The sequence below is a fragment of the Rhinolophus hipposideros genome, assembly GCF_964194185.1.
Source record: "Rhinolophus hipposideros genome assembly, chromosome: 25".
In the NCBI taxonomy this organism is placed as follows: domain Eukaryota; kingdom Metazoa; phylum Chordata; class Mammalia; order Chiroptera; family Rhinolophidae; genus Rhinolophus; species Rhinolophus hipposideros.
In genome coordinates, this window is record NC_138071.1 from 5,024,884 (window position 1) to 5,047,834 (window position 22,951).

At 35.6% G+C, this 22,951-nt stretch overlaps 1 protein-coding gene across 2 annotated transcripts in view; it reads left to right on the forward strand.

Annotated features, from left to right (window-relative positions):
* The window catches only part of CFTR (CF transmembrane conductance regulator), a 203,313-nt gene that overhangs the window by 23,424 nt on the left and 156,938 nt on the right, over positions 1-22,951 (forward strand). For both annotated transcript variants that reach the window (XM_081038789.1, XM_081038790.1), the window contains exons 2-4: positions 4,754-4,864; positions 7,926-8,034; positions 20,932-21,147. In XM_081038789.1, the coding sequence (XP_080894915.1) occupies positions 4,754-4,864; positions 7,926-8,034; positions 20,932-21,147 (436 nt within the window). The remainder of the gene's footprint in view (positions 1-4,753; positions 4,865-7,925; positions 8,035-20,931; positions 21,148-22,951) is intronic.

The window sequence follows — 22,951 nt, forward strand, 5'->3', positions numbered from 1 at the left end:
CCTGAACTTTGACATTTTCTTTAGCTAGGACTATCCAGATTTTTTGGCTATTTTAATCTCATGGTAAATTTATTGGATGATGAGAAAACCTCTAATGTATTTAAATTTGCCTACGCAAAGTGGTTTTGAGTAATTTCCACTGAGTTCCCAAGTATTAATTATTTCATGCTCTAAAAGGAAAAAGGCTATTAGTCTTTGAGTATATGAATTTGTTAGTGTTTGGGAGAAGTATCATGCCACCAGTAGTTTGAGTTTGCTATTTTAATTTATTTGGCTAAAGTGGAAGCATGATGTTTTTTAGTTAAACAAAATCATTTTGAACTAAAAAGATCTGATACCCGATCTTCATCTTAAATTCTAGCAGATGAAAATGTCAGATGCCTCTGTTGGGTTAAAAACAGCCAAATGTCAAGTGGAAAAATGAAAATAAGCTTTAGTTATGTGGTGTTAAAGGGATAGGTTTTGTGAAAATCAAGTCTTCAACAGTGGCCATAATTGGACAATTTGTTATAAGGAATTATAAATCATTCTATACAAAAATTAGAAGTTTTGTCCTAAGAAATGAAACTAATTAAATATAGTTATATCTTTGTGTGTGTGTTTTTAAAACCAATCAAGTGGTATTATTTTTCATTAATAAAACCTACACCTTTTATAGTTAAATGAACAGTGTATCTGGGGTACTAAACTATTATTTTCAAAGGCAATTTGAAACTTACATATTATAAAAAAACTACTGTGTTTCCCCCCAAATAAGATCTAACCAGAAAATAAGCACTAGCATGATTTTTCATATAAATAAGCCCTACCGTATTTCCCCGAAAACAAGACCGGGTCTTATATTAATCTTTGCTCCAAAAGACACATTAGGGCTTATTTTATATTATGAGCATCCTGGAAAATCATGCTGGTGCTTATTTTCCGGTTAGGTCCTATTTTCGGGGAAACACGGTATATACCCTAGGGATCTCTGTCTGCTTCCCCATAATTAATGATTAGCCAGTTTCTGTTAGAAATAGCCAGAACTTTGGAAACTGTTATAGTTTCTAAGTAGACCAATTTTTTAATGCAAGTCCATTGTTAAGATACAGCGACTGGTATGAATGCAGAAGAAGGACAAGATCAATTAGAGGTGAGAGGAAGAGACAGTGGGAGCCAGTGCAAGAAAGAGGAGGGAGGAATGAAGTTTATTGTTTTCGGTTATTCTAGGCATACCCACTTTGCTTCATGAAACACCTGGGTGGGTATTCATTTCTTTTTTTTTTTAAATTAAATTTATTGGGGTGACAGTGGTTAGCAAAATTACATGTGTTTCAAGTGTACAATTCTATAATACATCATCCATATATCCCATTGTGTGCTCACCACCCAGAGTCAGTTCTCCTTCCATCACAATATATTTGACCCCCTTCACCCTCCGGTAACCACTGAGCTATTGTTTGTGTCTATGAGTTTTTGTTTCTTTCTTTGTTTGTCTTGTTCCTTTGTTGCTTTCAGTTTTATTTCCCACATATGAGTGAAATCATGTGGCTCTCCACTTTTTCTGTCTGACTGATTTCACTTAGCCTAATAATCTCAAGATCCATCCATGTTGTTGCAAATGTCAGTATTTCATCTTTTCTTATGGCTGAGTAGTATTCCACTGTGTATTCATTTCTAATGGAAGAAATATCAAAGTAGAAATTCTGACAGGGATTATTTAAAAGGACCAGTTTTAGAATTTTATAGTAACCAATATTTCATAAGGTGTCTAAATACCAATATCTAGGAATTTTTTGTTTTATTTCATTTTTGCTTTGTATTTTGTATTTGTAAGACTGTCTTGAGGTGGGTATGGAAAACTCCTTGATGGGGCAGACATTTTATTTAATTTCATTTAATTTTAGTGGTTTAACCTCACAGAATAAATTATTTTGCTAAGATAATTCTGGTGACTGCCAGGCAGCCTAAGGTTAATTTCAGTTAGTTCTCATAATTTATCTTAAACCAAGTTTCTTTTTATAAAAGCAGCCCCCAAATTGTGTTACTTTAGAATGAGCTGGAAACTCAGTTAGAGGACTGGTCATCAGGTCTCAGATATGGATCAAAAACATGTATGTTTATGTATTTTTAAAATTAGATAAAAAAAATTATTTTTTAATTCCCTGCAAATTTTTTTTGTATTGTATTTACAGATAGTGAATTTCTGTAATTTTAGTGTGGTATTTTAATATTTTCAAACTACTGAAAATGCAGAGTTTATTAAGAGATGGAGTATATTTTCCTTTTTACTAAATCTTCTGTAGCCCCTTCCTTTCCACCCTCATTTACCTGTTCCATTACCCTGTCCCAGGTCTTTCAATCATCTGGCAGTAGTGATCTGAAGCTGGCCCTTTCCAGCTGAACTGATTGTTAAATGTTTAGGAAATTTGTAAGCTGGCTGTTAAGTACAACTGGTGTTTAAAATTAAATAATTTAAACTTACAGTTAAATGATATTAAAACAAAGGTAATTAAAAACTCAACAGTTATCACTACCTAATTACTTTACATCTTATCATTATCTATGCGATCGAGGCTATGTTCATTGTATCTCGATGGTAAACATTCTATATTGTGATATGCAACTGCATATCTCTCCCAAACTCTGTGTTCAGTGACTTCACATTTGGTAGCTTGAAATTGATCACAATGGGTGTATTTACACCAGAGAAATTGGCAAATAACATAAATAACATACTCACTTTTTTCCTTTTTGTTTTTCCTGGAGAAGAGATGGTTAAAATTTGCCCGCACACCACACCACTGCCTGCAGTCTGCCAGCTCTTGGTCTTTCTGTTTCTAAGCTCTCCTCCCAGCTGTTTGTCTAAACAACCCACCATGCTTAATTTTCCTAAGTAGGGAAAGCTGAGCATAGTACAGGAAGGAAGGAAGGCAGAAAAATGTGGTTAAAAATCTGTAGTTTTTGCCTGTAGTCACAGACAAGTTTAGCATCTCTGAGCCTCTATTTTTTTATCCTTAAAATGGACAATATTCCCTTTTTGTTCTACCTACCTTACAATATTTTCAAATTAAAGTCACAGTGTGCTAACGTTTGTGAAAGCTCTTTGAAAAGGGCTATATATATGTATACTGTTTTTAGTAGTAAACACTTGCTTTACCTTTTCACGTCTTGATTTAAATTTACAAAGGCTTATATCCAACAGGATGAAGTTTATATCTTAAATTACTGTCCCCAATTTTTCACAGCCTAACTGCCACCTATATTTCCAAGTTTACTTCCAGTGCTTAGGAGTATGTTGGATATGGGGATGGCGCTAGGTGGGTGTGACATCACTTTCTTAGACAAATGTCCACTGCAGATACTGCATTAGCATGGTGCTTCTTTAGCTGCTGTTTTCAGACTGTTCCCAACTATTTTTGTTCCTGGTCTCCAGAAAAAATTATCAATGGATCAGACTAGGCCATAAAGATAAAACGTAATTACCACCCTTTGTTAAAGGCTCTTGTTAAGTACAAGTTAATGGAAAAAAGGGACATATTAAACTGTTGTCACTTATTGCTATCTTATGAAGAAATGGTTGATGAAATTACTCAGCCTTCACATTGGGCCTTAATTCAGTTATTTTTTAAGGAAGTACAAGTAGAGACATCAGGAACATAGGGCAGGGGCCAACTGAAATAGTTGGAGGTCAAAGAAGCGTAAACAAGAAACTGGACCCTTTTGATTTTTGGTAGCTAACATGAGTTTTGATACATTACCAAAGTCTCAATGTCACCAAATTTAGACATCTCTGAGTAAAAGATAGATGCTAAGGGAAAGTGAATATATGTTTGGGAATCACTACTTCCAAGTTTAACTCCTTTCTTCAATAAATGAAATTATACCCAAGAAAGGTTTCATTGGCTCAAATTTCATGTAGAAATTTCTCTTTGTACATGGTTTCTTTGTTTCATAATTCTCCTTCTCCTCCTTTTTCCTCCTCTTCCTTTTCCTTCTTCTTTTTACATTTTCATATCTCTGGGATGATTATTCTGCATTATACGTAATAGAAACAGAGTACTTGAAAATAACTGGAGTATCCTGCCTATTTATTTATCATATCAGCTTCACTGGTTTCCATCATAAATTGTTGTATATTAGATGTGTAGAGGGCGGGTGTATATAACTGCTATGGGGTGAGGAGACAAGACATAAAAAAGTTATGCTCCCTACCCTCAAGTAATGATTCAGACGTGATAATTCAGTTAACAAATTGGTACAAACTACTCTATAATCCTCCAGATATATTCACTTCATTCAACAAATAGCTCCTTGCTGAGTATCATGTGCAACAGCAGCACAATTGTGTAAGGGTCCTGACTGAGAGTCTACTTATCACTCACAGATCATTTTATACTGGAAGTGACTGGACTCGAGCAATTACCAAACACTATAGACTGCTAGTATCTGGTTATTATGGGGAAGTTTATTTTTGAAGAATGTTTTAAATATAGAATGTTTAGCAGTTTGTGTGTTTTTTCTAGGAAGGATTCTCCCGTTAATCTCAATCCTTTCTGACAAAGCACATTAGTTCAGAGGCTCTGGTGTTTAATACAGATGTGTCCTGTAAGATACGAAGCGCTGATAAACACAAGTTGACAAGTTATTTTCATATTTATGCATCCGCCCTTCTCCGTGTGTCAGAAGATTTGAAATGGTATCTGCTTCCAAGTCTATATTGGAGACCAAATCAAGTAACTATTTCTGTCTTTCCTTCTTCTCTTTATTTTAGCTGGACCACACCAATTTTGAAGAAAGGGTACAGGCAGCGCCTGGAGTTGTCGGACATATACCAAATCTCTTCAGCTGATTCTGCTGACAATCTCTCAGAAAAATTGGAAAGGTATGTTCGTATACATTGTGTATTAGTTGCAGAGAGAAACTAATATTATTAATTACTTAGAGAATAGAAAACTGACATATTAGAGGGCTTAATTCTTTTTTTTTAAATTTTATTGGGGAATATTGGGGAACAGTATGTTTCTCCAGGGCCCATCCACTCCAAGTTGTTGTCCTTCAATATAGTTGTAGGGGGCGCAGCTCAGCTCCAAGTCCAGTGGCTGTTTTCAATCTTTAGTTGCGGGGGCACAGCCCACCATCCCTTGTGGGAATAGAACTGGCAACCTTGTTGTTGAGAGCTCGCATTCTAACCAACTGAGCCAGCCGGCCACCCCATAGAGGGCTTAATTCTTAAAATAGCATATATAAAATAGGAGAATCTTATTTTCTTCCTGAAGTCTTGATCAGTTAAGAATTAAACAATGAAAGGATGAGCTAGAAAAAGCATTTTCCTGAAAAATGACTTTTTTCCTGAGAAATACATATATGAATTTTGTCTTTAAAGAACATTAAGTGAATTTTGTGAAGACTAAAATAATATCTATATGAAAAAAGTATGTGTATTTGCCTCCAAAATCTTAATATTTCAAGACAAATGTACATCCTGGGAAATCTTAAGCAAAAAAGTGTACAAATTCCATATTTTTGAGTACATATTGAATGATAGGCATAGTGTTTCTTCAGTCATTCTGGGAAGAAAGCATTATTATCTCCATCATATGGAAGAGCAAACTGAGGCTGGAGAGTTGATGTAATTTGCCAGCTAATGACCGACAGAGCCATGTTTCCAACCCAAGGTCTGCACTCCCAGCCTCTCCAGGAACAGTGTTTCCCATTGTAAAGAAGTCCCCTTTTCTAATAGTAGTGGTTAGAATGCTTTTGATTGCCAATGACAGAAACTTAATGGCTAGTTTAAGTAAATACAAACAAAGACTTAATTGGCTCATGTATTCTAACTGTGTGAAGGCCTAGGTAGAGAACTGACCTTAGGGATAGGGACTCAATGGCACCAGGGAGTCAAATACCACCTGGTGGCTTTTGCCTTGTGCTGTCATCATTCTCTCAGATGAGCTTGCTCCATGCAGCGGATCCTCAGGTCTCTTAGCTCATAACGTGATAGACCACAGGGGGCAGAGCCCTTTCAGCTTGGCCAAATGTGAAGAACGCCAGAGACTCCTGAGTCACATGCTCACTCCTCGGACCAACCACAGTCTATGAAGGAGCTAGACTGGGTCGTGTACCAGCAGCACAGAGTCTGATACCAGATATAACAGAGAGGGAAGAGGGAGTTGGCCAAAAAATAATAATAAAAAATAAAAAGTAACCACTAAAGTATTGTACCAAAAAAAATTGTGTAGACTTGTGATTTGTTTCTTTTCATTAGTCATTACATTTTTTTTCTGACATTTTCGAGGCAAAATAAGCTATTCAAACTTATTTTTCTTGATTTTAATCAAAGAATTAGGCTAGTAGGAGTGGCAAATTCACATTTCCAAGATCAAGTACCAATTCCTATATGTCTGGTAACTTCTTCTCTTGGGCTACAAGCTGTTTAAGTCCTACTCATTCAAAAAAAAAAAAAAATCCACAAACTTGCCTTCCCCTCAGATCACTACCCCATTATTTTTTTTCTTTTATTTCATAGCTAATATTCCTCTGCTCTCCTGGTCTCTTCACTTCTTCCCCTTTTATATATATCTCAGCTCCCTAAAATATTGTGTCCATGTCTACCGTGTTCCTAAAACCACATTAATCAAGGTCACTGGAGGCCTCTTCAGTATCACATATAATGACGTCTTCGTATATGACTTCAGTATTGACTACTTCTTCCCACCTTGAAACCATTTCTTTGGCTTTCTCATCTGACTCTTCATTATAAGGAGAGGCTGAATTTGCTTTCATATTCAGCTTATTACCTTATTGTAAGTCACTAAATGATATGGCTAGGAGGCAAGCTATGTGTGTGTGAGTGAAAGAGTGGGGAAGAGGGTAGGGAGGTAGACAGAGGGGATGGGTAATTAGTCATTATAGATAGTAAACTTCCGGGGTAGCCAGTGTTCACACACAGAGACTGCCAAGCTTACCCTTAAATCTCAGTTGTGTGTTCTTTCCTTGAAGTAACTTAGAACCACCTCTAACAATAGTAGATTGATAGTGATAGAAATAGTGATCGATCAGATGCAAAGCCTTGATCTAGTTCTTTTTCTAGTTCTTGCCTGGGGTTCATGAAATTTTTCATCTTTGTGCAGTTTAAAAATGAAGATGAAGGTAACATTTAGAGATATATTTTATCCTCTATATTGGAAAGTGAAAGGGGGCTTTTACCAACAGAAAGTAGTGGCAATAACTTGAAATAAATATAATCAGCTGATAAACTTATAGTATTTAAAAGAAAGCAAAACATTTATTTATATATCAACCATTTTCAAACTATTTAATTTATATTCCTGCTAGAAAATATAGAATTTGATTTTGTTCTAATCCTTCAAAGTCTTACTCCAATAAATGACTTTAGTAGCTGAAAATTAAGTTTGATATTTGTTTCAAACTTGCACATTTAAAGACAAAGTCTAAAATAAAAAGGTTTTCTAATGTTAAACCACAGAAAAATCTATCTGACTTTTTATCTTGTTTTTGATTTGATTGTTAAATTATGTAAATCTGCTACAATTCTAAACAGGTAAAAATCAAAAAGTGAAGGAAAAAAATGAAATATTTGTTTATTTTTCACCTTGTTCAAGTATAGCAATGTGTATTCGTAAGAGTCATACTTTATTTGTCCACATTTTGCATTGCTTTTAAGAAGCCCAGAACCTTTCTTTAACAAATATAATGTGGCCTCTTGATGAGGTCAACTCCCTGAAAATTGATATGTGGTGGAGCATTGAATTCTGCCAAATGTCTGACTGAGCTGTGTTGGAAGGTCGCCACAAATTTTCATCTCTTTATCCACTTGGTTAGTCTCCCTGGATGTACTTGTATGAATAAAACTAGGTTAAGGGAAATAGAACAACTCAAATATTTGCGCAATCACCTTATTGTTCCCACTTTTTATTCTTTTGCAGAGAATGGGACAGAGAGCTGGCATCCAAGAAAAATCCAAAACTCATTAATGCCCTTCAGCGATGCTTTTTCTGGAGATTTATGTTCTATGGAATCTTACTATATTTAGGGGTAAGGATCTTATTTGTAAATTTATTATGGATAAAATAATATTAGGTCAAACTAAACCAATTACATATATGAATGTTTGTAATATTTTGAAATTATATCTGCCTGTTGAATTGTGTCAGGAAAAAACAGCAACATATTAAGATTTGGCAGTGAAGTACTCTTGCAATATGTTTTCTTCATCTCCTACATCTTCATCAGTGTGAAGAGGGCATCATGCCAGAAAACCCCAGGCTTTGTGGTATTTCAGTGCAGTCTGGAATGTTCCTGAGCTGCTGTCCAATGTGACTCTGACCCGTTATTTTTAACATCACCAGAGCCTCACTTTGAATTCTGGTTCTAACCTGTAGCAAATCAAAAACTTATTTAGTTTTCTGGAGGAGGTTGTGCACAATATCTGCTTTGGGATGCGAAGAACCATCTACATGCACTTGTATTGTGTTCATATTGGGCTTCGTGCTTCAGAGAGTTTGCCGTGCTGCATTGTGTCCCAGTGAGATGCCATACAAGTTGCCTTGTTTTAAGAATTTGTAGTTCAAGCACACAAGAAAAATACATTTAAAAATTATCTTGATAAAGATGACTACATTTAGGTCCAGAATGTTTTGTGATGCTCCTGATAATCTCCTGGAAAAATTCTTCTGACTTTGGAAATTCTCTCTCTCTCTCTCTCTTTCTCTCTCTCTCTCTCTCTCTCTCTCTCTCTTTCTCTCTCTCTCTCTCTCTCTCTCTTTCTCTGTCTTTTTCTTTCTCTCTCTATTCCTGTAGAAACCTGCAACAGTTTGGGGTGAAAATATTTTGTTCATAAATATCAAAAAGGTAACTGAAGAATTAATTGTCTTTTAAGATATCTTTGAGGTGATTTTTCTCAATGCTATCACTCAGAGCTTTGGGAAACAATTTTACCCATAGTTATTGACTCTATTTGACCTAATTTATTAAAATATGTTTTGTTGGTTGCTTTAATGACTATATTCTATACATTTGAATTAGTATGTAGAAGTACAATTCACTCTGGTTGTATCATGTGAGAATGTAGCATTCTCAATAAATCATTGTTGGATTGAAGTAAATGATACTTCAGACAAGTGTTACATTATGACTAGATTGTGGTGCAACTAAACATTTTCCCTAGTTATGTACTCTATCCCATGCTGCTTTCATTGATTAACATAAGCACAACTGAACAGAAGAAACTGGAAGAGAGGCCTAATTATCAAGCCCCTTTATTCTCTGCCTGGCTTGTGAAATAATTTATCCACCAGCCTAGAAGTATCATGTGAACAAAAACAGTCCCTAAACGTGAAAGTTTAGATGATACACAAACGTATTTATTGAAGTTGTATTTTGGCCTTGTGCACACAGACCCCAAAATAAGCATGGTATAGTTTAATATTTATTATATCTAATTTGTTACAGGCTCAGGATTAAGACCTTTATGCAGATTATTTTCCTTAATTCTCCTAATAACTCCATGGAGCAGACATTATTATCTCTAGTTTACAGAAAAATAAACGGAAAATCAGGGAAATTAAATGACTTCCCCAAGTCCTGCATGTGGTAAATACAAGTGACAGCCAAGTCTCTATGGCCCCAAGCCTAGGACCCTTCCACTATATCAGATTGTAAGTGCTACATAACTGTGTTTATAATGATTGTATTTAGGTACTCAACAGAATGGTGACTTTAATAAAAAGTCTTAGGTCTGCTGAGTTTCTTTGCAACTTCTCAGGAGACATAGGTGATCTGAAGCTTGAAAGTTGACTTTTTTTTAGGTCATCTCAGTGGCAAATCTGAAGAAAGTTCACAGCAGAAAGCAGGATGGGGAACCTACTAGAATCTTCTCACTTATACTCAGGGAAGGAACTGTGAAATCCACCCAATAGCCAGTAGTGCTGAGGGTCCAACTTGTAAACAAAATTAAGGAATAGAAGAATGGAGTAGGTGCAGAGAAGTCTAAGTCTAAAAAATTCTTAGACTTCTCAAGTTTAAAAATATCTCGGCAAAAGGAATTTTAAATCCTTTCATAGTGTATGGATTACTCATGGGTGGGAGTGAGGGGAGGGATGCCCCTAAGCTGACCTGAGCCCTGGGCTACAGGTCTAGACCTGGTGGTGTCTTTGAAGTACCAGCTCAGCTTCTACTGATAAGCAACAGAAAAGTGGTGAGGAAAAGAACCCATGGCAAAGCAGCTGAAATGGATAAGTGAGCAGGCCTGGAGAGGAAAATGAACATTGTCAATGCACAGATGTGGTGAGGCTGTGGGTTTCTCCTCCTGTCGCACGAAAAGGCCTCACAGAGGCCGTGCCATTTTAAATAGTGAAAATGTTGAAAACTGTGTCTGTAAGAATTTAGATAACCATTGTGCTGTTAAGATGAGTGCTGCTTTTCAATGCATCTTCTCTTTTGACTCTAGTTTGCTGTTGTTGCTCACAGAGGGAAAAGAAAGGGAAAAAACTTAGCCACTATAACAAGACCACTGTCCTTTTAAACAACTTACAGTAATGCCTCAATATTTTCTGGACATTCCTTCTTTCCTTTGTGTGGGTCATTTTAGTAATCGGTAAGTTGCATGAAATGAGCAGCAATTCTTGACATTGCTCTAACCTTTCTCTTGGTAAAAGGTGGACATACTTTCAAAATGTCCTGTACATTTGTCGTCCCTCCAAATCAGGATAATTGTGGTATAAAGAATATTTGAGTGGTTTCAGCACTGATAGAAAAAGTACTGTAAAATTTGCGGTTGACCCTGAATGGTTAAGAAAAAAGGAAATGTCTTCATGAAGGAGCTTGTTTCTCTGCAATACTGAAGTGATTTTAAATCATATTAACTACGGCCTCTCATCATCGACTATGTACGTACTTGTTTATTCTCCATTTGACTCAGCAGCCATTGCCTTTCACATTGAAGACTCCAGCATAGAAGAAAAACTGGCTTTTGAAAAACTGTGTGAGTCAATTAAGGCTAGACAGGGGGAAGCCATATGGAGGGAGGTCTGTAAGATTACTGAGATAATACGTTATCACAACGCACTATTATAAGGAATTCACAAGCACTCACTCAAAAACATTCTTGATTTTTAGGTAGCTCTGGGCATATTTCCATCATCAAATTGAGCTACATATCAGTGCAACTTCAGTCAAGCTACTTTTATTCATTAAACCCCAAGAAGTTTAAGGCCATAAAGGAAAAGTCCCAGTAATCATGCTACTAGAGTTCAAGTCCCACAGTCTGCATTGCAAAGGAAGATCTTTGCCCCTTATGTGTTGGCAGAGGCGTTGGGTAGGTGTTTGAATTCCAGCATGCTGCTAAAGCAGGGAGCGTGTTTGGGGGGGTTCTGCACACAGATTGGTCATCTCTGGCTAAGGCATTTGCACTTACTTTTGTCTCTTTCATCTGAGGACATCTACCACTAACAAATCTTCTAGATGCCTGTCAGGTAGGACTCCTTTCTCAGCTTCCTCTTCTGTCCCCACTTTCTGCCATATCTAGCTGCTTCTCTAACCTCAGCCGTGACTTGCTTGCTTCATTGTATATCCTGAATATTTCTACCTCCTACTGCAATCCCATCTCTGACTCACATGCTGCCCTCACTTGTGTTACCCACAGCATTCTACACTGTCTGCCAGTTCCTAGGACACGCAGATTTGGAAATTCACGGGTTTAGCTTTCTTAGAAACATAAGGATGTTTTACTTCAATCTTTAGCGAAACCAGTAGCTCCACCCTGGGTCATATGATTTAATTGGTCTGGATGGGCCCTGGGATAATAAGTTGTATTCTTGAAAAATTCCCCAAGTGATGCTGATTCAGGGAGACACTCACCAACGTTACTGCTGAATGCATTTGACTTTTGCTGGAATTTAAGGTTGAGGGGGTTAGGGGGCGATACACAGAGAGAGAACTTTTTAGTTTGATTTTTTTCCTAAATGATAGTACTTAACATTTAGTAATAATATCTTAATAATGAAAATATTTTTAAAAGAAAAATGAATATGAACTATTTTAATGACAAAGGGCAGTGTTTCTCAAAGTTTTATATGCATACCAGTCCCCCTCCTCATCTAGCTAAAATGGAGGCTCTGATTCAGAAGGTTTGGGGGGAAGACCATGAAATTCTCCTTTCTAAAATCTCCCAGATAAAGATGGTTTTCATTGGCACCACACTTTGACTAGCAGGGCTGTACAGAGTTGTGAAAGAAGGGAAAACCAGGTTAGGAGAAAAGTATAGTTGTGAAAGACAAGTAGGCAGATCTTGGCCAAAGAGCCCCTGAATAAAGGTGGCAGGAACCCCACTGAGACTGAAAGTTGGCTAAGGGTTTGTGGGAAGTCCCACAGTTAACTGTTGCCTTTCTGTGTCTTTCTCCCAAACCCCCTCTGAAGACTCCACTGGAAAGAAGCAGGGTGCGTGAGATAGAGCTCAGAGGGCCTCTGTTTCTCTTCCAAGTCCGCAGCAGGGGGGGTATTCCATCCCTCCCTCCTAAAGAAACGTTCTTATACAGGCTGCTTAGGGTTTGACAGCGCTATTTGAACAGAAAGGTGATCCAAGAGCATTGAGCATGACAGGTGCTTTTGAAGGCTAACCGGGGAACTCAATACCATGTTCAGTAGAATATTGTAAGTACAGCAAAGTGCCTCTCCTGTTCTTCCATGTGACGTTGCAAAACACAGTTGTAAATCAGGAATTGTCTGTGGCCATGTAAGTACGACTTAAACAGGGCATAAGGGAGTGCAGTTCTCTGAGTGCTGCCAGGAACACGGTGCATCTTCAGTTCTTGCAGATAACCAGTATCCAGTCGTGAGTAATGAATACCACGCGGTGAAATAAAGGAAAACACGTGATGCAATCCTCAAGTAAGGAGTTTTTCAAAGGTGGGCATTTTTTCCTTAACTTTGGGGGTTTGATCATGCTCTGATGCCATGGCCTGTTTTATGATATTTGGGCAAATCAAAGAACTTGTCTGGACCTCAGTTTCCTTAACTGTACAATTCAAGGAGCATTGAAGTGTATAGTCTATAATTCTTCCACCTCTTAAATGGTGTGTCTATGATATGGGGCATAGAGAACTGGTATTTATCTTAAGCTACAGTGATAGTAACTTATAACTTGGTTTGTTAGGTTGATGTTGAACTAATCACAGTGCTTGAATTAATGATCAGCTGAGAGAGAACTAGGTCATGCTATAACATTTTCTTCTTGATTTAGGCTTATGAATAAGAAGGGGACTTTGGAATCAAACTGTCTGGTTCAAATCCCAGTTTTACGACTTACTTGCTGAGCGACACTGGGCAAATTATTTCAACTCTCTTTGTCTCAGTTTCTTTAGTTGTAAAGTGGAGATAAGAGCACATATTTCATGGAGTTACTGTGAGAATTAAACAAGTTAAGCAGGTAGAATAGATGCTGCTGGTACACAGCATTTCATAAATATTAGCTGTTACCAGATTTTTAAGTAGAATCTCTACCTACCTGCATAAATACTCATATTTGCATTTACTTATTTCTCTATAAGTGCTATATGCAAGTCTTAAAGTACCAATTTGATTTTTACAGGGCACAGGAAGATATTTTGCTAATGTTTAAAAAGTGATATTTACATTCTAAGTATTACTTAAGAAATTAAAATTAATATTTTAACACATCTTCCATTATTGCATTTTTCTGGATTAAATCTGCTATTGTTGCAAGTCTTGTGACACATGAAGAATATAGCTTAGATTTCTAGTGACGATGTTGCTAGTGATAGTGAATGAATCAGTAAACACTAAAAGGAAAATACCAAATGCAACACATTTTAAATTAGGCATTGAATCTAAAATGATTCAAAGACGGACAGGTATGATACTATTGTGGTGTACATACATTTTTGTAAAAACTGCAAACAATTTTGGCAACGAATAGGTTTTATTTTCTATGCTGAATATGGAAAAAATTTTTCCTTTAGCAATTAGTATAAAGTGAAAAATTACCACCAGACTCTACTGTATCAAGATAAACAAAAGTTGACAATCTTGTTTACCCAAAGCAGAGTCTTCAGCCTTTGCTTTGGCATATAAGCCAGTACTCTTTGTATCTTCTAAATTCTGGGTGTATACCTGTATGTGTGTTTACTTTTTTTCCATTTTTTTGTGCTCATGTTTTCTTTTAATCATTTATTAAGTTATATGTAATCTATTCAAAATGTTATCGTTCTTTTAAGTATTTTTTATGATTATGAAAACAATCAGATAATTACTAATAAATTTGGTTTTTGTCTTCTTAGTAATTTTTTTCCCATGGGAAAACGTACTGAATAAAGGGAGGTGTGTTATTACTTTACATAATGTGTTCTAAATCTGCTTCTCTCAATGTATGGCGAGTGCCTTTTCATGTCATTAGATGTTTTTCTATGTCACCATTTTAATGTGTAATGAATCATGTGGCTATACCATAATTTATCAGTTCCTCATCGTTGAATATTTAGATTCCCTCCAATTTTTCACTATTGCAAACGGTCCTGCATGGAACATCCTTTTAAAAGCTAAATTTTAGTGGATTTTCTAATTGCCTTCCAGAAAAGATATAACTTACTTTCTTAATACTAAAGTATGAAAATTCAGTCCTCACCAACAATAGGTATTATCGTTTTTTTAAATGTTTCCAAATTGCTTAGTGGAAAAGTGTATGATTTTCGCTTGCTTTACTTTCAGTTCCTACTGAGTTTAAACAGTTTTTATATATTAATTATGCATTTATTTGTTTTGGGTGTGTGTGTTACCTTTCATGTTCATTGTCTGTTTTTATTTTGGTGTCTTTGTCTTTTTCTTATTGATATATAAGAAAATAGTTTCCCCAGCTTGTTTCTAGTGAGTTTTTATTTTTTAACAATCAGAAATTTTAATTTTATAAAATTTTCTGCTAAATCTTTGCACATTTTTCTTTGTTTTCCGCTGTTGGCGTCAAACATTTTTAAAAGCCTGCATAGCCAAATATTGTATAAGCACATATCGATGTTTTTATTCTTTTATCTTTTACATGTAAATATCTCATCCATTTTGAATTTATTTTGGTGTATGTATGAGATAGAAATATAAATATGGATACTTAAAAAATAAGTATCCATAATTTATTGCATAATCCAGCCTTTATCTGCTGAATTAAAATGCTATATTTTATTATATGTTAAATTATAGCGTGTACTTGAACCTGTTTCCGGACTTTCCAGATACATCAGTCAATGTCTTTGTCATGCCATATACTATTATAGGTCTATACTATGATTTTATATCCATAATGTAAACCCTCTCAGACATTATTCTTATTCCTCAAATGTTTTTCATTAGTCTGTCATTTTGTTCCCAAATGAAATTTAGAACCATTGAACCATTTTATCTATTCAACAAATATATGATTCAACAAATGTATGCTGAGTGAATATTTTGTGCTAGGTATTATGCTTGGTGTTGGGATTGTTGCAAGAACCAAGAAAGATAGTTTTTGCTCTTGTGGTGCTAAAAGTTCGCTTCCAAAAAATCCACTTGGAATTCTGATGAGGATTGCACTAACCTTATAAAATAACTTGGGGGAGAATGTAAACTTCACAATATTCAACTTTTCTTTTTAGAAAGTCTTTAAGTGCTTCACTTATTTGAGACTTTAAAAATATGTCTTAGTAATATATTCTAATACACACACACACACACACACACACACAGACGGTGCCAAACATGTATACATATTTTAAGAAAGGAAAGAAAAACTATTAAAATGTAATATTCAATATATACTGATAATAAAAGATGAATACAAGTCATGTGTATACATTTTTTGGCACCCTTGGTATATATTATTGGTATTTATAGTGCATCTTTTGTTATATTGTTGCTATAAATGGGATACTTATTTGATTATTAGACTTGGCATATAAGAATCTATCTTCTTAGTATAATTACTTTTTAAACCTCTACCTGTTAAACTCTTGACTCAATAAATTTGTTCTATAAACAATCACATATTATATTGATAATGATACTTTTACTTCTCCTTTCCAATATTCATACCTCAGTGATTTTTCTTGTTGCATTGTATTAGCAAAAAGTTCCAGAAAAATGTTAAATTGTACCAATAGCCAGTACTCCTATTGTTTTTGTTCATCAGACTCTAAAGCTTCTGGAGTTTTATTACTTATAGTGCTAATTGTTTTGAGGGAAAATATTTTTTTCAAGTTAATGAAATACCTTTGTATTTGAGTTTATTTAGAACATTATCAGAAACAGATATTTAAGTTTTACCAGATTCCTTTACAGTTGTTACTGAGCTAAACAAGGTTCTTTTGTAGTCTGTTGGTATGCTATTAATTAATTTCTCAATATTAAGAAATCTTAGCTTCTCAATATTTCTCAAATAATGTTCTAGTATTCCTGGGATAAAGACATAAAATTATTTAAAATGAATTGAGATGATATGATGATTTTACTGACTATACACAATAGAAAATAATGTAACGTTAAAAATTCTTCAACTGATCATTCTACTTGTATTAGAAACAAGTATGCTTTGGGTTTAGAAGTATTACTTTTAAGGTAAAGTTCTCTTGGGATTATTTCATTTAATGTAATTGCAAGCCTAAACAAAGTTTTCTATTTCCACCTGAATTTTCTTTCATGATTTGAACCCAGCAGACTTCCTTATCTTTAGAAACATCTAGCCCCATCCTAGGTATGCAGGTGGAACAGAAATGGCTAACAGATTAGTCTCATCCACGGTGATTTTAAGCTCTGGTCTAGTGGATCCCATGAGACCAGATATATTTCTCAGAAGGTATTTTCAGTCTTCCTAATTTTTCTCTGGGAGGCTGATCTAAATCGAGACTCAAAATAATTCCCACCAGGAATGCGATCACTTGTACTTTTCTCTAACTTGACCCCCTGTACACAGATGGTTTTCTCTGAGTAGAAAACACCCACACATTTTTGGCAGGATGTGGACCAGGAGAATTGCTCCAGGAATCTTCAGCCTCTGCAGTGGGAGTCCCCAGGCTCAGGTCATATAATCAGAGATGTTAGCACTGGAGAGAACCTTTGGGATCAGCTTGCTTCACCACTCAGTTTGTAAGTGAGAATGCGGTCTAAAGAAGGGAAATAACTACGGTGACACAGAGAGTGCTGGTAACATGCTGGGATAAGAACTTGGGTTTCCTGACTCTGAATTTAGTGTTCATTTCACTGTCATGCTGGCTTAAAAATTTGTATCCATCTTCTATTAAATAAGTGAACCATTATGTGAATTACATCGTGATGTCTGATAAAATATAATAAAACATTTTATCAAATTTTGAAATAAGTTTACATTCCTTCTCATTACATTTAAGCCTCAGTCCACTTCCACTATTTAATATAGTGCCAAAATGGGAATTTTTTTGTGTCTCTGAAAAGAGTCTAAGCCATGGGGTACATACTACTTTCACATACCAAGAGTATAGGACTGTGTTTCTCCCAGTAATTACAAGGATGATTTTTGTAAAGGACTGTACTTCGTAGATTAAGCGAGGTATCAGTTATCATTGTTTTCCCTCCCCAATAAAAAACAACCAGGTGAGATCTGTAAATGGTTCCATTGTAAATATTAGAGAACATGATTAAAACAGAGTAGGGAAAACTATAGGAGTGGGGGTTGGAGTGCTTGTTTTGTCCTTGAATATTAACAGCTCTATGTTGTCGTGAGGTTTATGATGGTTTTATGTTCACAGAGGGTCCTATTACTGGAAATTTTCCCTACCAAAAATAAGCTGCATTTCTTTTTTCTATGAACATGTGCTTCCCCGATTACTACTACCAATATTTTTGTGGAATAGCCATTGTTCTTGGGATGAGTATGTCTTCTTTTGGTTGAGGCAAGATGACAACTAACTAATTCAGTAATGACAATATGTAGAGTAAATGTCTGAATCAGATTGACACATTTTATTTTGTTATAAATTGCTGCTGAATAACAATTCAGCAAATGGGTCTATTGGGATAGAGATGACAGATTATGAAAAATAATATAATGGTGATACAGTGGCAGGGAGTTTAGTTCAAATTACTCAACAGGAAAACAAAAAATGTAAGCCTATACATTTCTAACTCTAAAAATTCTGTGTACAGCTCAATTGCTAAAATATTTCTCTTTTTCCTCAGAATGCTCTTTTATAGAGCATTTCATAGAGAGGAGTTAACTCCTTAGAAATATGTGATGTGGTTGGATATAAAACTGAAGACAAGAAAAGAACAAGACAAACAAATAAAGAAACAAAAACTCATAGACAATAGTTTAGTGGTTGCCAGAGGATAAGGGGGGAAAGGGGTGGAAGAAGAGGGTAAAGGGGGTCAAATATATGGTGATGGAAGGAGAGCTGATTCTGGATGATGAGCACACAATGTAATATATAGATGATGTATTATAGAATTGTGCACTTGAAAGCCATGTAATATTGTTGACCATTGTTGATTCAATAAATGTTAATTTAAAAAATCACAAATATATGTGTTTATCAGTGGTTCTATAGTTTATTATCTATTAGGAGAATATATATATATATGGGAGAGAGTTCTGGAAAAGGGAGAAAGGTGTATGCTAATCATAATATAAGCAGTTGAATCCGTGAGTACTGGTAGCCAGTCACAGTTTATACTCTTCCAGTTATTGTCTTACAAGAAATGATGTTTTATTGATATGCATGGTAAACATCTAGGCTCCTTAGTCTGCTTCATGGCCACACATACTTTCTACAAGGGTGACATACAAATCCAATGCCCTTCAATGAAACTCAAGAGAGCATTTCAGCCAAGTGCAAACCCACTATTTATGGAAAAACAGAGCTAAGTAGATTTGGTATTGACATTTGTCTATGAAGAACAGCATAATATAGAAAAATTCTAGGATAAAATATTGATATAAACATAATTTTGAGGATGAAATAGTGCCACTATTAAAACTATGAAAAATTATATTTTCAGTGCAGATGTAATTTCAAATCCAAGATTTATCTTAACTGTACATTTTCCTAATTTAAGGAATTATGTATTTGGAAATAAAATCATCTAGAGAAAGTTTGACCTGGATCTATGAAACTTAATAAAAACAACCAGCACAGCCCTTACACAGACTGTAATCGTTTAGGAATGGAAACACCCACCTGCCCCCGCATAGGGCAGTGGAGCAAATAACCAGATGTCATGTTGAACAACACGTAGAATAAGTGAGGCAGACATACAAGTAACAATGGGGCTAAATGTCAGAAACACGATCTTGAGTAAAAAAAGGTTGCGAAAAGCAGAGTATGATACCATTTGTATAAAATTTAAAACCTGAAAAACAATTCTATATATATAATCTAAGGATGGACACTTGTGTAGTAGAAGTACAAAACATGCATAAAATGATACACACCAATAAACAGTAATCTCTGCACTTATTTATTTATAAAAAACAAGTGCTGTACAGCAGATATGGAAAATTATTAATGTGTTATATCTGTGTAGGAGGTTAACAATTTTCTTTTCTGCACCTATTTGCTATAATTCTAACTAATATTACAATATGGCTATGTGAGGGTGAGAGAACTCTACTATGTCATGTATGATCAGTTTGTAAACCTTTTTTTAGGTTTGAAGCTTTCCTTATATTCAGAGCCTTGGTGTATACACTTAATTTGAAATAAAGCACTTAATATAAAGTATAGATTGAACAGGTACATAAAACCTGTGGTCAACCAATGACAGCTGTATACAGGTCAGGATTCCTTGTGGAGATGAAGTTGATGTAAAAAGGCATTTTCAGGCATTGGGCACTAAGGTTTAGAGAGGATATTGTAGAAAATGGGGGAAAAGCAAGTTAAAGGCTGAGGGCGAGTAATACTGAGCAATACTGGAGGGGGGGCAGTCTGGCTTGAAAATATACGTTTGAAATGTAAAATTAGCACAGCATCATTTCCTTGCACTGTTTAGTCTCAGATCCCCGTTTCACAAAACCACCATAAAACGAAATGGAGGATTATGTGTGCTTCCCTTTTGAAGGCAATTTAGCAAGATGAGTAATAGTTAGACCTCCTGGGTTCATACCCCTGCATTATGTTTTGATATATTCAGGAGAAATGGTAATAAATTTGATGGACAATTAGATTTAATAGTTGATTGAGATCTGATGAAGTGGATTTGGAAAACACAGCTTTGATCTTCCTTTGTTAACTCATAGGCTTTTGAAGAGTTGATGAGTCATTGGAAACTGGCCTGAGGTTGGAATCTGTGGGCATACTTCTCCCCTGAAGCCCTGTTCCAGAGTGGGAAGGGCATGGCACTGGAAGTGGCTTGCTTGAAATACCACCAGTGCCTGCAAGCTCCTCCCTCCTTTGCCAGCTCCCCTTTATGTGGTTGCCTTGAGAAGCTGTGTTCATTCTGGGGGCGGAAAAAAGCATTGTTCAGAATGCTTCTGGAAGGTCTATTTTGAAATCACGTCAAGTCACTTGGTCTCTTTGGCTTATTTCTTTATCTGCACTGTTATAATAATAATGCCTACTCTCTCTCCTAAAGTCATGAAAATCAAATGAAAAATATTTCACAAACTGTTGAGTGCTATATAGATATTATTAATTAATACTCCAGAGACTACACCTTTACTTTATGGCCACTATTCACTTTTTAGTCAAAAATAACTTCGTACATATACTTGTCTCCGAGTGACTTTTGCTATAACCCGAAATCAAACCTTATTTCAAAGTATAAAGAGTTTAAAAACAGTGTCCGGAGTGTCCTGTATGGCACGGCTCTCTGTGCAGGCCATTTTAAGTCCTCCTTTAAAGATGAAACTTCCTGTGTTGAAATTGTGAGGGTATTTTATGAAAGGTGAATAAAATTTCATTTCTCTGTTTGTCCTCTTTACAGGAAGTCACCAAAGCAATCCAGCCTCTCCTACTGGGAAGAATCATAGCTTCCTATGATCCAGATAACAAGGTGGAACGGTCCATTGCGATTTACCTAGGCATAGGCTTATGCCTGCTCTTTATCATGAGGACGCTGCTCTTGCACCCCGCCATTTTTGGCCTTCATCACATTGGCATGCAAATGAGGATAGCTTTGTTTAGTTTGATTTATAAGAAGGTAACACTTTCTTGCACAGTCTCCGTGCTACATGGAGTAGTAGTATCATGTTTTAAATGCTATGCTGGTACAAGTGAGGGGTAAATGCTGAAATCAATTTCATAACCCTGTGAAATAAATGGCAGCACTAATTAATGTCTCTAATTTTCTTTGGTAACTTAGTTCACTTCAACTAATAATTATTGAACACCTTCTATAAACTGCCTATAATATAGTTTTATTTTTGTTATTTTCACTAGTCATGTCATAATTTTTTGGAATCCATGGCTCCCCATTAAAATGATTCTTACCTTCCGCATAAGTCATTGACAAAATATCTTATGGTAAAATGCCACATATCCTTATGTTCAACAACAAGAGTATAGTATGTAATTGTTCATAATAATCCAAGCAATGAAAGTTTCCACCTAACTAGTTGTGACACAGTGGTGGTATTCACCTATCCACTGCCTGAATTTGAGTTAGATTTTTGTCATCCTGTCAACCCTGAAAATTAAAAAAAATTTAGAACATACACAGCAATTGTAAGAACCTTCTCTGGCTTTCTGTATGTACTGTCCAGACAGAAGCCCAAGTGGCTGAAGCATGATTTAGGTGGATTTAGCTTAAGATTTAGGTACCTTGCAAACACAATTTAAAATCATTTCAATAACACATGTTTTCACCAATGTGATTCAAGACCATGTGTGGCTGCTTAGATCTACCAAGGCATTATAGAAAGCTGTTTCAGCTGAATAATTTGGATACTGTTTTACCCTTCTTGTTTTTCTTTCCCTAGTGTTAAAACTTTATATACTTGGCTTATAAGGGTCATGGATCTGAAATTCCCTCTAACAGATAATCCATAACACTTCCATAATACACATTCAAGGTCTGTTGTGCTGTAAAACCTTGATAGCCATACTTTATTGTTCAAAGAAGCCTTTTATGGAGGCACAAGAAAAAACCAGAGTCCACAGTTTAATGAGGTCACCTCGACTGTAATCTTATCTGTTCACAAGTAGCAGGAAAGCATGGGTGATAAATCAACAAAAATTTTATTTTGATCCAGAAATTTTACATGAGTGAAGAAATTATTGGGTATTATTTGGAATGTAGAATCTGTACAGCAAGCATATCAAAGAACATTGAATCTAGCTTAAAAATATTTACAAAAGCGCTTATTATCCTAATGATAAGTGATAGCTAAGGATGTACATGACAAGCTTCTAAGTGATTTAAATGTACTGTCTCATTTGAGCCTCTCCCAAACTTTCTGGTAGGAACTATTATCCCTATGCTATGGATAAAAGATTTTAAGAAACTAAGACCTAAAAAATATAGAAAATTGTGCAAAAACTTGTTCAAAATTTCTAAAATGGGTAAATCACAATCCTTGGAGTGAAGTATTTTCTAAGTAATAGGGAAAATACAATAAGTACTGAAATAATGTAGTAAGAGAAAGCATTATGCAGGAGGGAAGAGTCATGGAATACTCTGGGCTTAGGAAGAGCAGATTAGTTTGTAAGTAAGTGCGTATATAACATTTAGCACAAATACAGCAATACATGTGCTTCGAGACCCAGAATGCATTAATCAAAAACTGGAAGATACTCTTTGTCCTTCTTTCTAATTGTTGAATATCTGTTTTAACCTCTCTAGCCATACTTACTTTCATTGACCTAAATCACCAAAGAATGCAAATGTATCTCTACATGTCTGTGCTGTGGTCCCAAAAGTAAACCTAAAGTAAACAAGGACCATGGCTGACCAGTTTCATCCATATGGCAGGCAACCGCTACTTCCTTCTACAATAGTCCAAATT